The sequence below is a fragment of the Gallus gallus genome, chromosome 4, assembly GCF_016699485.2.
Source record: "Gallus gallus isolate bGalGal1 chromosome 4, bGalGal1.mat.broiler.GRCg7b, whole genome shotgun sequence".
NCBI classification, from domain to species: domain Eukaryota; kingdom Metazoa; phylum Chordata; class Aves; order Galliformes; family Phasianidae; genus Gallus; species Gallus gallus.
Window position 1 is genome coordinate 59,920,839 of NC_052535.1, and position 15,135 is coordinate 59,935,973.

Consider the following 15,135-nt stretch of genomic DNA (forward strand, 5'->3'; position numbering starts at 1 on the left):
ACACAGCAACTTGAATGAACCACAGTCAAGCAGTGAGGAGCTTTCAAGTTGCGTTCTCTTAACTTACACAAAATATGCTTTAATTACAAAACTTTTATAAATCTTAGTCTGAAAACAGCATGGTCAGCTTGCTCACACCTTTCAACACCACTCAGCGTAACAGTATCTCCTTACTTCAAAAGACATGTGTGATTTACTGTCTTCACAATGCACTTAAGCCATAGCATCAGTTTTACGTTCCAGTAGACATGCAAAGGAACATTCCCATCAAAGGCTTTACCTGCATTTGTTCTTCTCACTGAACATATTCAAAATCCAAAGAGATTACTGTCTTATAGATAATACACAGAAGTATACTATACATATTTACCCATGTACAAAGAATGTCACCTGTGCACTAAAGTCAAAGGAACACATGATTGCCATGCAGTTAAGAGCATTCCGTAGATTTTGGATCTGCAAGTGAGGCCCCATTAAAACAAGCGTGTAATTATTTGTCCTGTAAAGGGTTGGTTAAGTCACTTGCCCGGAATCACTCTATATAATAATGAATCTATATAATAAGGCCAAATAAAACTAACCAGGCAATCCTAAGTCTGGCATGCCCAGCTGTTCTTTGGAGTGTGACTTTAGTAAATATTGCCATCAGGGAGGATCAAAGATACATTTCCTTAGCCTTTTGAAAAAAAAAAAAAAAACTATTAAAAATGAGCCAATTTCTCCATGTATCATTATACTGCTAAGTACACAAAATAGGATTAGAAATTCTAAGGCTGCCATTCAAATATCTTTCATCTGAACACTGAACAGATGTAGTCTAGTGCTAGATCAAGCTCATTAAACCCATGAGCTTAAGATGAAAAACATATGCCTCAAAGAGAACATCAAGTACATGAATTCAGAAACAGCTGAGCCATGGAGGGTGGCAGCACCCTCGTCCCTCTGCTCCCTGCTCAGTTTCTTATGGATGAAGGCTAACAGGGCTATTCTCTCCATTCTTCTGAACTCACATTCGCCAGTTCAAACAAAATTGCCCAAACACTCCCCAGGTACAAGAGGTCTCTTATAGCATGGACACTTCATAGTTCATGCTCTGATCAGACTCATACCTAGCAAAGAGCAGACCTGAGTAACAACTGTAGGACAGTTTGCCTTCGTTATAATTCAGCACTGTAACCTACATAGACAGTTCACACATAGAAAACTAAATGAACTTCAGCTAAGGTTTCCAATGAAATAATCAAAAGCATTTGAAAAGTTATATAGCTTTGCCAATTTCAAAATCAAAACTCAAAACGACAGTCATATTGGTACTTTCAGCTAACCACAGATCCAGAATAAGTTTTACAAAAATAAAAAGTAATAATTACGCATTCTACATTAAATCTCCTTCCAGAACCAGGTATCTTCTCCCTCAAATCAGGGTTTTCTACGTATCCATTTTATTTCATGTGACTGCTTATAAACAGAATTCTGATATTATTTTCCCTCCCTGAGGGCAAATATTTAATCCCTCAAAATAAACAAAAAAGAAGTTCCAAAATGAGGGATGTTCAAACTAAAGGGTGGCTGCACATGGCTAAAAGAAATGGAATCTTTTCATATTTTTTTAAAAACAAATAACCGATTATGCCAATGCACGATAATCATACTTGAACAGTTACTCTACCTTTTTTGATGACTGCCATCTTGTTAACCAGCTACAAGGATATGTTTCTAAAAGACTGCTTTGACACGTGTAACATTTATTTTTCTGTAATGGTCGAAAGAGCTGTCCTCCATTTCACAATTATTTCTGTATTGTCTGTATACCTTGAAAATCTACCAAAGCATTGGTCAACTGATAGTCCCTTTTTCCAATCACCTGCTGTCATGCTGCTCACACAGAACTAATTGTCTGGTCCACAGTGAATCTCACAAACTTTTCCAACCCTCCTTCACAATTTTCTTTTTTATGATTACTTTCATAACTCTGGCTTTCATGTTAGTTCATATAGAACTTTAGCACTTCTCAGCTACTCCACTAAAAAGCATGAGGAGTCCAATCTTCCTACACTAGTTTAAAAGACAATACCTATCAGCTACCCCAAAGAATGTTGCAGTATCACAAGAACTGCAGGAGAGTAATTTTAAAAGCAAGAACAAAGCAAGACGTAGGCTCAACTGAAAGAAAGAATCAAAGGCTTAAATTATAGCAGTGATATACAATGGGGTAACCTTCAGGAGATTAATTGCTCAAATACAACTCCAAACAATCCAGACACCTTCAAAAGCATTTAAGAAATAAAACAATTTTAACAACAGAGAACATTAAGTATAGACTTAGGAAATCAGTCAGGACATGGCAGACACCTATCCTCATACAGTTTATGCCTTTCAGTAGATTACAAAGTCCATGGGAAGGAAGAATTTCTCCATGTCTGCCACTCAGTTATGTACTGAGAGGTAATAGCTTTGCATTGCACCAGAGAAGGTTCAGATTGGATATTAGGAAAAATTTATTCTCAGAAGAGTGATGAGGTAATGGAACAAGCTGCCCATAGAGGTGGTAGAGTCATCGTCCCTGGATGATTTCAAGAAAAGAGTAGAAATGTCACTAAGGGACACGGTTTAGCGGACATGGTGGTGATGGGTTGATGGTTGGACTAGATAATCTTAGTGGCCTTTTCCAATCTTAACGATTCCATGACTCTAATGGTACTGTATCCCCACAACTTGTTCCATTTAACAAGTTGAACAGCCTGTATTATCCCTTCAAAGAAAATGTCTGCAGAACACTATTCTCAGTATACTCAGGGGATTCTTTAATTCATTCATCCTGTTTCCTTTATTTTGCCTTGAGCTGCAACGTGATTGACATCATCACCATCAGGGTAGTAAGGCAGCATGACAAGCTAATTATTACATAAGAGATTATACTCGTTACCTCTCCAGGTCACCTCAGAATCCCTTATTCGGATGTCATTTTAAAAGTTGGAGGCTTTAACTTGTGTACCAGTTTAGTCTAGACATTATGCTCTTTGATTTCAGAGTTTTCCTAAAAATGAAGGCTTTGCTATTCTGATACAGTTTATTGTTCATGTTATCAGAGCTGGTAACAAAGACTGGTAACCCTTCCAGGTTAGGAAGGATAGAATAGACTATTTCTTTGATTTTTTTGTCAGGGCTCCCCTGGAACAAAAGTTACAAGAGGACTTGCCTTCTTAAACCAAGTTTAATGGTTTGGTTTCATAGCTTAAGCTCTCTATAATTAATTATCTTTTCCCCTGCAACTAACTAACTTTCTTTGCCACAGACCTCTTGCCAAAAATGCATTCATTTCTGATAACAGCAACAAAACAGGGGAGGAGGTGCATTAGAGCAAGAAATGCATTCATATATTCAGAAAGTAGTTGAGGCAGGAGACAGAGACGGAAATTCAAAATAGGAGGCATTTCCTGAAGATTAATGAGTGGGTGGTAGTATCTGATAGCCAAGGGCACAATGGGCTCTGCAATCAGCACAACTCTGACTGCAGCCCCAGGCAACACAAATGAGGATTGTGCTAATTTTTTTCCTTTGTTGCTGTACTCATTTCTCTCAACCATTAACTGGAATTTCCCTTCACCCTAACACTGTTGTTCTTTCAGAGTCAAACCACGTCTGAGTAGTGCTACCAAAGTAAAGGACATCCATAAAATTATGGATGTAATTCCTGGTACAAAAGGCCAGATACCTTTTTCAAGTTTAAGCAAATTCTTCTGATCTTCTCATATAGAGAGAACAAATGAATTTCAAGCTTCCTTAGGAAGCCACATACACTAACATGTTACTTAACATGTCCCATACCAACCATCATCACATCTTCACCACTGTAAATCTGTACTAACCTGTGACTGGTGCATCTATGTCCAGCAAATTTTTTTCTTGACGAAGAATTGAAGCTCCCTCTGTTATTATTCGCAATGCAACGCTTTCTTCCAGTCTCCCTTCTTTCATAAGGTGTGCCTTTAAGATATCCACACGTGGCTTGCCATCATTATCAAACACTTCCTTAGCTGTGAGCCGGTGACTTGGAGGAAATGGGACAGCTGTATGGAGAAAACAAACAAAAAAAAATCTGATCAGTTTTTACAGTAAAGACTCTATTATAGATCATCACACATTTCAAAGTCATCTCTGCTGCCAAACTGTATTAGCATGAATTTCCTATTGCCTCTTATAACTTGGGGCTTAAACTGTCCTTAAATGAAGACATCACTGAAGCTAAGTTATCCATGCACATAAGAACAGCTATTTCATATTTATTAAAAAATTGACAGGAAGATTTAGGCCAAGTTTACAGGCAGACATGTGAATAAACCGAAAAGCATATGGGAATACCAGGGAAAAAAGGGAATAGAACAGGGAATGCTGTAGCAGCACTGCAAACCATTTATATAAAATACAAAAAAGCGGTGCAATATTTAATTTACATGTATGGACATGCATAGATACACTCCAATTAAAATGCTGAACTCCAAGACAGATCTCTCTAATGATTTGGGGGGTGGTGGACGACGTCTTCTTCCTATCACATTCAATACATTCAACCCCCACCAAGGCATTCCTGAGTGTGAAGCCAACCACACTCTAGCAAAGCTGCTTCAGAATGGAGTTCAACACAAATTAATAAACTGGTGACATGCCATAGACCAGCTACCCATGTACTGCTCTCACATCGGGCCTCAGGCTTGCAGCAACCCTCAGACGTTCAGGCATCCCCTCTCCTAAAGCCAGTCGGACCAGAGAAGGCTGGAGTTGCTGCTGTCAGCTGCAAGGATGAGGCTAGAGCATTATCCCAGCTTAACCCCCTTTCCCTTGCTGTTCCATCAGAGCCACATCAGGCATGGCCTGCCCAGACAGCTGCAGGGTAATTGTACCAAGCTGTGCCCAGCTGCAGGGGCTTCTTATAGGGGAGCCTGGAGCAGGGAGAGGAGACTGCTGCATTCCCTGCACAGCCTGGTTCTTGGTTCCCTGCTGAGTGCCTCACTGTGAGCTCTGGTACAGTATGAGAAGCAAAACTCAGCACAGCAGATCAATATGTCTGCTAGTTCCAAATTGCTTTACATTTCATGATCTATGCACTTTGGAAGCAGCCCACAAATTGCACACGTCTTTGGAAGCTCAATCCAAGAACTCTTTACTTGCACTACCAGAAGTAACAGCAGATAATATAAACAACTGCATTTTGTGCAGATAATTTAAACATTAATGTCTTCAGAAAATGCTCTCATTTCTTTGATTCAACTTTTTTCTTTTTTTTTTTTTGCTGCCATAACCATCACTACGTTCATCAAAACACTCTGGTGTGGATTAACAGGTACATGTCTATGAACGCACTGAAAATGGAGACTGAGAAATGGAACAAAATGGCGGAGCAGGTGAAAGTCTGTCAAGTCTCCGACTCCACTTGGATTCTGGGGCACAGAGACAGCTACAGCCACAAGGAAGTTAAAATGCAACACCTGGCATTCAGAATGCCCTTACACAGATCTGTTACAGTTTTCTCACTCAATCCACAAGAACTCCCAAACCGCTTTAAATTCGCTTATGCTTTGACCGATACTTCTGTGGCAAGTGGTTAACTGGTGAAGACCAAAGCCTTGTTTTGCTTTTTGCAGTTGCTGTGGTTAAGCCAAGCCCACGGGGCTCACAAAAATCAGTGGGTTATATGCTTTGTGGATCTTTCCAGTAGATCCACAGCAGGCCTCAATTCCTCGAGAACAAATAACTGCATACATGAGCTATGAACAACTCCTTATACAACACCAGAAAAAAAAAAAATCACTGCAAGGAAGAGGAAGGTGAGGGAGAGAACTCAGCAGCTCTGCAAGCCTGTATAAATACATAAAAAGATCCTTCCTCCTTCCTAAGCGTGGAAAGGAGAGGGAAAAGCTGTTACTTATCTCCAGTCCATGTGGCAGGAAGAAATACCAGCATGAGATTGCATTGCTCTGTAATGAAAGCAGCCTCTCTTCTTCCCCTCAATGACTGCGGTATGAAAACCTCTGCAGCACAGCGCTTCTTACAGGTAACTGCCATACAGGAACATATGCCAGGGGGAGATTTTTGCATTTATAAAGACGGAGAGCAAAACAAACAGCAAGCAAGCACACAAACAAAAACAGCTCTAAGATGTTCCTTCTGATTAACAGAAAAATATGGCACAGGCTGCAGCACTGGAAGAGCTCTGCAGGCAGATTTCAGAAACATGTACCAGAGGCTAATTAAAGAAAAAAAGATACTGTTCCAATAGCAGATGATTAATGATTAATTAGCACAAACATGAGCAACTGAATAGAGCACAAATTGCATCTTCCATTATGAGAATATTAATTTTGTATATACACATGCAGAGCGCTTCCACAGACCAACATAAGAAATGGCCGTGTTCACATGGAATTCATGCTGGAATCGCCAACAAATGCCACAGTCAATCAGAAACCTTTTATAAATATAACAAACGTTTCGTTTCCACTGCTTTAGATAGCAACGTTACTCTCCGAATGCACAGGCACCTATCCACATCTCCATATCTGCTTGTTAGTGCGTGCAACACGGCTACTTCTCTCCTAGTGTTATTGTTTTTGTCAGAAATAAAACTGAGAGCCTAATCAGACAGCAGTGTGTCCACAGCATGCACAGTGGGGAGGAGCAGAGGAAAAAACAGCAAATAGGTAAAACGGAAAACAACATTCCAGCTTCCCCCCCCCCTTCTTATAAAAATGACCTGCATTCTTAATTTTTGTGAAGCAAAATATTCTGGGGCCTGTATAATTCTCTGCTAAACATCAGGATTCTGTGGGGGTGAGGAACAGCAGTGCTGCAGGCTCTGTGTGAGCAGGAGGGAGATCTGGAGGCAGAGCCCAAGGGGAGGCACGAGGGAGGGCTGCAGGGTGACCAAGGGTGGGAGTGTGCATTTCTGCAGGGGGCAGAACCTTGGACACAGAAGCAGGAGGGACCGTAACATGTGCACGCACACCACGAGTGCGTGGTGAAGAAGTTCAGTGACAAATCCCATTATGAGAACACTACCCAAGGAAGGCACGCAGGCTACCCATAACTCCATACGACTTACAGCCAGGTCACTACTCTCTGTTGTAGTTGTTTAAGGCCTTTTAAAGGCACACCATTTATTTCCTGGTATTGGCATTTAGAAAGAAAATTCTCCACCATGTGAGATGCTGTTATCAGGTTGTAGTAATAAAACAGGCTAAGCAAAAAAGCCATCCAACAAAGGCTTTTAACCCTTTATCTCACCCTGCACATAGCCTCCTGAATCTGGAAATACAAGAAGATACCATTTACACACTTCGTGCTCTTGGCATTTTTTTTTTCCTTGTGCATTCAGGCCTTCTGAGCACGTTCCAGCTAATGGAGAATAAGTGCAACCTGCTATGTTGGCGTTCTTCAGACTCCTGCAGAACCCACCTCACTGCTAACACAGCCACCGAAAGGTCAGACCTCGTTACCATCGCGCTCAAATATTAAGCAGCCTCTCCAGAACAAATAAATAAACCATAATGAGCTATGCTTAATTAGTGCTGAACAAGTGCGCACACAAATAAAATACAAGCATGTGGCAAAGAAAGCATTGTTTTGTTTATATATTATTCATTTACAAACCAAGCTGTACCCCACATTAATACTCTCTGAGGAGGCTGCCCATCCCATCAGTATTCAGGTTCCTTGCATTTCATCTCCCCTCTGCAACACTTGCCTTGCAATTTCACGTAACTAATGCTGCGTGTCTATACGTAACTATGCCCAGATCATGGCATATTTCTCTACAGAAAATAAGTCAATGCTTTCCTCTTCATCAGTAAGTGAAACACACCAGTAACTACCATCATCACAACACTACAGTGCATTGCATTTGTCTGATGGCAATTTGCAGTTCCGTACTTCAAGAAACGTTGGCACTGCAACAGTGGTGAGAGCACAGGTTCTAAAACAGGTCAGTACTTACTCCACACGTAGAAAAAAGGCAGATCTCTGCAGCTTCCCCCCATCTACTTACTCACAGTCTTTGGACAAAACATTTTCCCCTGCAATCTCAGAGATCTCAACAAAATTGCTTTTTCCAAAGACAGCACCATTTGGAATAGCTACCTAAACACCTTTCGCAGGCTGACTTTGGAAGTCTACTCTCATTTCACATCTCTGTTCAATGCAGGGCACGTTCTCGGGTGACAGTAACAACACCCATACCAGCCAGCTCATGGTCACGGAGACCGTTACATAAAGAAGCAGACAAAGATCAAGATGTTCAAATCATATCATAGAATCATAGAATGGCCTGGGTTGAAAAGGACCACGATGATCGTCTACATTCAACCCCCCCTGCTATGTGCAGGATGCCAACAACTAGACAAAGCTGCCCAGAACCACATCCAGTCACATCCAAATATTAACATTAGGTTTAAAAGTTGCATTTCTGATTGACTATATTCCTATATAGTTGCCTACGAAGTTCTGGCTTATAGGGTTACTATGAACCAAAAGGGAAAGAATCATGATTTTTTTTTTTCCTCCAAGAACACAGCTTACTGCAGGCGACAGATAGGAACTAGAAAATGAGTCACTGTCACTGATCGCTGCTGAGAGGAACAGGGTGAAGCCTCCTGGCAGCACAGAGCTCACCAAAGCAGGGAGATGGGGAATAGCACTGCCAAAATCTGTTTTAACACTGACACATACAGAAAGAGAACACAACTGTCACATGACAAATAGCCTTTTCCACAGATTTCCTCAGGCAGCATTTAGATGTTTTTATCTCCACATACAAGTTATCTGGCAACAGATTTGCCACTCAAACCCAGTGGAACCTTTGATATTTTCTTAACTTGCACATTTTCTTAGCAGGTATTTTAAAGAGTAATAAACAGGAGAGTGAGTTATTTAGAAAACACAACTTCTTTGCAGTATAAAAATGTGTACCATTGCATTCATAGAATATGCAAGTTTTTGGTGAGGGTTGTCCACTTTAATTATCGAGAGTAAAGTATATCACTAACTGGTAAAAAAAAAGAAAATCCATGTATTTGTATGACAGTGCAAAACTCAACTCAAAACATAATTTTCTCAGTGAAGCAAAAAGCAGTGTTCATATTCTGCTGCTCCATAACAAGAACTCTCAGGTTTCATTTTTCATTTGCTAGTCTCATTAAGGGTAGGCACACTTGATGCAAACCCCACCTGGAAGCTGTTAGTGGCTCTGATACGTAACTGGAATTAGCAACCTCTCTCTAACATATCAAACTCTAGTGTGCTATTTCAATACATTATATATTTGAGGCCTATTTCTTTATTTATTTTACTAAATACATTTATCAGATGTTCATGAAAACAATTTGACAGAATTAACTAAGTGCCGACATGATAAGAATAACAGAAACTCACACCTGAAAAATACATCTACAGTATAAAATAAATGATGAGGTTTACCAATTATCTACTGAAATTTAGCATCAATCTTCCCAGGGCTAAGTGGTACTTCCAGCAAAGTTGGAAGAGCTCAGCACAGATGTATTTGTTTGAAGATGTTCTGGGAGATGCATTTGATTACAAGGCATGCTACTTCACAGAAAGGTGACTGTTAGTAGGGGCCAGCTGGTCAATAACATATCAAGAAACATTCCATCAAGAAGATGCTGGTACATGAAGCCACCTTAGAGAAACAGCACTTGTGTACCAAGTTAGAAAACAGACAAGCTCACTGCCCAACCAAGGTCATATTTAGCAAACTTACAAGTAAAATTGGAAAAACAAAGAGCTCTTTGGCAGATGTGTGAAACAGCTGTCTCTGTTGGCAGCATGGAAAACAAACCACCTGAGAAGAGGTGATAAGACCTGCAGCCCCAAATTAATTATTATCAATAGGATGGTCTGTCAGTGTGTCAAAAAGGTCGGTATATACTGAAGATCAGAGTCCTTTACATGTAACTTATTACAAAACCCACAATGGAGCTGCTCAATTGCTGTTCAAGTGGCTATCCAATTTTAGTCGCCGATATCATCATCAAAAGGTACTACAGGCTGGAAAGGCAGTTGCTTCACAAAGCAGACTGATGAGTCATGCTAGCAGCATTTCTTTGTATCTGCAGGCCAGAATAAGGAAAAATTAGAGACACTTCCTCACATATTTCACCTCTGAGGGGTTAGCTCACAATTTTCAGCATCTTTGGACACTTCAGTCCCAACAGAGAAACACAACAGCAACAACAGACGTGTCTCAGAGCAGCTCACCCAGCTGTGCACAGATGCTGTGCTGGGAAGGTGCTTGGAAAAGGAAGGGCAACGTCAAGCCAGTGGGTCCTCAATCTACTGCCAAGGTATTTCCAGACACTAAGGTGCACAAAGTGGCCAGCTAATTAAAAAGACAAGTCATGCCCTCACTCTACCTGCTTTCCTGAAAGCTTATAAAATTACCAGTTTCACATTGAATAATTGCACATTTTAACCTGCAACTGAACTCCAAATGAAACATCAACCATTACTTCACATCTACCACTTCAACAACTCATCCTCCTGCAGTTAGAAGCTGTGTGTAAGCTGAGAGGCCAGAAAGCCATGTGGCATGTCCTGAGAGCAGGGTGGAAGCGAACTGCTGGCCATGCCAATAGGCAATGCAAGCCCCTCCGGCCAGCACTCATCACCTCCTCACCCCTCACTAGAGGAAGGAATTTATGCCCTGTTATTATGCCCTACCTAAGCCAATGTCCAAGCATACCACAAAGCAGCTCTGATGTGGTAAATTTCTGCAACACACATGAGAAGATAATCCTTTGCCTAGAACACATTTGCAGGATTTGAGCATTAAAATTGCAAAAGAATGATTAATTCTCCCCCCATACTGTGCTACTTTACAAGAGAAACCTGCACCCCAGCAGCTGCAGAGACTGTACTTTGCACCAGAGCTATTTTGTTATCTCTCATTGATGGTGCCGCAGTTTGGACAAGCATTTCAATAAGGACCACAAGTGCCCATTAACTTGGAACCCAAAGAATAGTGCTGCAATGCCACCATTTCTGGTGAAATGTTTGAATGAGCTATAAGCAATTATTTGCAGTGTCTTCAATTCTGAATTCTTAACAGCCTTTCCATCAAGGCTGCCCATTCTTTGAGCCATCAGGCAAAGAGAATTAAAGGTCGCAGCACTGCTCCTTCCCACCATTTCAAGAATTGGTCTGGTCTCTTCAACAAGTGATCAGCCTCCTCCAGAATGTACAATCCCTAACAATAAGTGAAGTACATAGCAAATCTCAGTTTCAACTATTTAAAACAATATAGCCAACATAACCAATGTACTTAGAAACTCTGGGTAAATTATATTTGAAAAGAACAACTGTAAGTAGGTATTCCAACTGATGTCACTATAAAGAAATACCATTAAAGAAGCAAAACAAAAACAAAAAGAATGCCAGCCACCAATACAGGATTGGATATACTTAATATTCACCACGGGAAACCTTAGCAATCCTGAAGAAGAGGTATGGATATAGAAGTTCTTTAAAAGGTTAGAGAAGGAACTCTAACCTTTAATTCCAAGAAATTTGGGTTTGTTTGAAATACGAAGTTGTAGGCTATGCAGTTATGTAGTACTCCCAAAGTGTCTTTTGGCCACCTACTGGAAAAAAACAAATTCTAACAGTTTTACTGAGCACAAAGCAACACGCAATCCTGTAAAATATTACAAAAATATTTCCTTTCCCCATGTTGAAAATCATACATGGTTATTTTTTTGACATTTAATCTTCCCTCCTGTCCTCAGTTTATGGATAAAAAACAACTACAAAATAAAAGAGAAAGGAAAAATTAACAGGAAACATTTCCAATTAGGACCAAAACATACAGTTAAAGCTGGAAAATGTGATTGTAGCTTCCCAGCCTCATCAGCAAAGGTTGTTTTTCTACTTTGTGTGTTACACCCAAGTTTTTCCACAGGGCTCCAACTGCATACTGTTGAGCTTTGTTTTTATTAGCTTTTGGAACAGTGAACAATAATTATCCACAGTTTAAATTCCTTTATAGGAACAATTCATTTGGAGAAAACAAAGTCAGAGGGAAAAAAAAAAAGCCCTGTAACAATGGAAAATACCAAACATCTTCCAAGACTCAGATAAGGAATCAGGCACACTCTTCCATCCCCCAAGATACTTGAGTGACGAATAACTTCTCTTCTGTGTTAAGACTTCAGCATTGTTCCTGATCGGTAGTAATTAAGAAGCAATTGCATGTGGGTAATAACTGAAATTATTTAAATCTATTGGAAAAAAATGTATAGATTCTTGGACTTGAATAACCTGCAGATGTCAATACAGGTTATGGAACAATTTTGATCTGAATTTCTCGTTCATCCTATTTCATTACCAAATTTCAGCATTCTATCTGGCAATATGTGTGTATATATATATGTGTGTGTGTGTGTGTATGTGTGTGTGTGTATGTGTGTGTGTGTATGTGAAAATATATAAAAACATAAATAAAAGGAGTGCTGCAGACAGTTCCTCACCAAGAAACTGAAATCTTATTTAATTGCCCATCACAGCTTTTGAGCACCATGAGGTACCTAACCAAGTTTGGTCAGGTGAAGGTCTGCTGTGACACGCAAAGGGGAAGAAATGCAAATGTTTTCCTTTCCAAAGCTGCTCCATCAGGACAAGGCTGAACTACAAGGAAATTTCAGCACACAAAAATGGACTAAATGTGTAAGATCTTGCAGTTGACCACAAATGTGTTAAAAATGGTCCTAGAAGGAAGATGAGGAAGTGCAGTTAAAAGTAGCTCGTAGTCTGAGATAGTCTATTTTATAACACGTAGATCTAAATGTTTTGGACAGAAATTGCTTTGCTTAAATGTCATACTATAGAAGTTACCTCCTGGAACACCAAACACTCGCTCAACTGTTGCTGCTACAGGAAAGCTAGGAAGCTATTTACCAAGCAGAGGAAGTGGAATTTCCTGCTTGCATTACAAAGTAATCCCTAAAAAATGTACCTTTATGTTGCAACATTCCAAATCTTGTATGTTTTGGTATTTAGCAATCAACACCTTGCTCAAATAGCCTGCAGCCTCTAAAGCAAAGACACAGGGATAGGAGCACTAACAGATCTTGGTATTTTACATCCTGGCTTCTTCTGGGCTCTAAGCTGATAGTGCTGACCAACGCCACTTTCAAGTAACATGTTTGAATTGTTCAAGTTCTGATTTGCCTACAAATCTCCTTCCTCTTCCCAAAAGCCTCAGGAAAAAAAAAAAAAAGAGGGGGGGAGAGGGAACCCAACAACCAAAAGCAACACTACCACATTTCTACAGTTGACCTAATCCAGTAAATTTCAAGATGTGGAAAACAAAACATTAATGTCTGAGCTACTCCATGTGAACTAAATCAAACAATCACGCTGATCTGTAAATGGAAAAATGGTTTATTTAGTATTTTGCTACTCATGAGAAATGCGTAAAGTAGCAGATCTACAACAGCACTTTCCAGATCAGACAAGGCCAAAGCTATATAAATTAAAGAATAAAGGCTTACATCCATAAATATGTGCCTGGCACTTTGTGCAGAAGAAGCCAATTTAACTTTAAAAAGTACTTGGAAACAGCAGTTGATGAATTATTTTATTACTATTATTATTTACTCCCAAATAGCTTTGCTTTTTTTAGTTGCATTTTATGCCTTTGACAGAAGTTTTAAGTCAGCATAAAGTGAATCTATCTATACTGGATGACACTTCATGTGGAACTTCCCATAGTCTTCAGAATTACACTAAAAATGAATTCTTGTTCAGTCACAATCGATAGCCATAAGACACAAACACTTGATTATAGATGAAAACTAATTTGTGTCAGGTTGCAAACATTACTGATCTGCTTACAACCTTTTCTTGGTGGTAGCCAGGTCACGTAATTGAAAAAAGTACCAGCACACAAAGCTATCAGTCTTTCCTTTTCCCCCTTTATAGTTTAATAGGTAGACATTAACAGTCTTTGGAGCAAGGTTTGGCTTTGCCTAGATTAGAATTGAAGGACACAGAAATCACGTTACACAAAGTCATACTAAATAAATACTGTTTAAATGACTGGCTGCTCCTGAAACTGAACTTTAATCATCTCAGCACATGCTCAACACAGTTTGTTTTGTCTTGCCTGATATCTGAAATATTGCTTGTTAGTTCAAGCTAATACCCCGACTAGAAATACTATTCAAGATCTATGGAACCCTTTACTAGCGGAATTCAGCACATAATTTTAATAAGACTGCCAGCAGAGCATAAACGGCACACTAGCCCTCTGCCAGCCCTGTACACCGTAGTGTCTTTGCCTTCCACTCCTGACAAAAAGGAATTGACACTGTTCCAATAAGCTTCATGAACTGATTCCCAATGACTCCCTGCTCCTCCTCCAGCACACTCGGGAACTAGTTTTCTTGTGATGTTATTACAGTTCACATAGATCAGTGCTAAAGATTATGGACCGCATTCATCACTGTATTATGCCACTGTAATTCCATTAAACAAATGTTCTCTCTAATCCAGCATTAGCAGATCATACCATGAGCCTTGAAACAGGGTTCAGCCTGCTCTAGATGCCTAAATAAAACTTACCAAACTAAATCGAGTTACGCTGGCACTAATCTGAAGTAATGTGGCCCTGAATCAGGCCTGGTATTTTTGTTCTGCTTTCATGGCTTGGCTCTACTGGCAGTTACACCATTTCGTGTCAACAAGGAAATTTTCTCTTGGAATCATCTCCAAAGTAGTGCCTCTCAGCATTCATATTTATTTCCATCAATTAACGTGGATTGCTGTAAAAAGCTGCTTTTAGTTAAAAAAAAAAAAGGGAAAATTCATGTAGGATGTAAATAACACAAAGTTTTTGTTGACAAGGCCACTGTACTTCAATGGGCTTTTTATTTTTCTATATACTGATGTTGAGCCATCTTTTATCTGGGTATATGTGGCAGCAGCACAGCCAGTTTGAAAGCCCTGAGCATAAGGCTCTAGCCCTGTATTTAGCAGGATATTTATTACAAATCCTCCTTTTATTTTGCCCTAAAGTTGCTTTTATATTTTTGTAAGCCGTATCTTTCCTCAAATCTCAGTTGCTGT

At 39.8% G+C, this 15,135-nt stretch overlaps 1 protein-coding gene across 13 annotated transcripts in view; it reads right to left on the minus strand.

The window, feature by feature from the left end:
* PPP3CA (protein phosphatase 3, catalytic subunit, alpha isozyme) overlaps window positions 1–15,135 on the minus strand; it is a 196,013-nt gene that overhangs the window by 107,196 nt on the left and 73,682 nt on the right. For all 13 annotated transcript variants that reach the window (XM_015285623.4, XM_015285620.4, XM_015285622.4 and 10 more), the window contains exon 2: window positions 3,870–4,070. In XM_015285623.4, the coding sequence (XP_015141109.1) occupies window positions 3,870–4,070 (201 nt within the window). The remainder of the gene's footprint in view (window positions 1–3,869; window positions 4,071–15,135) is intronic.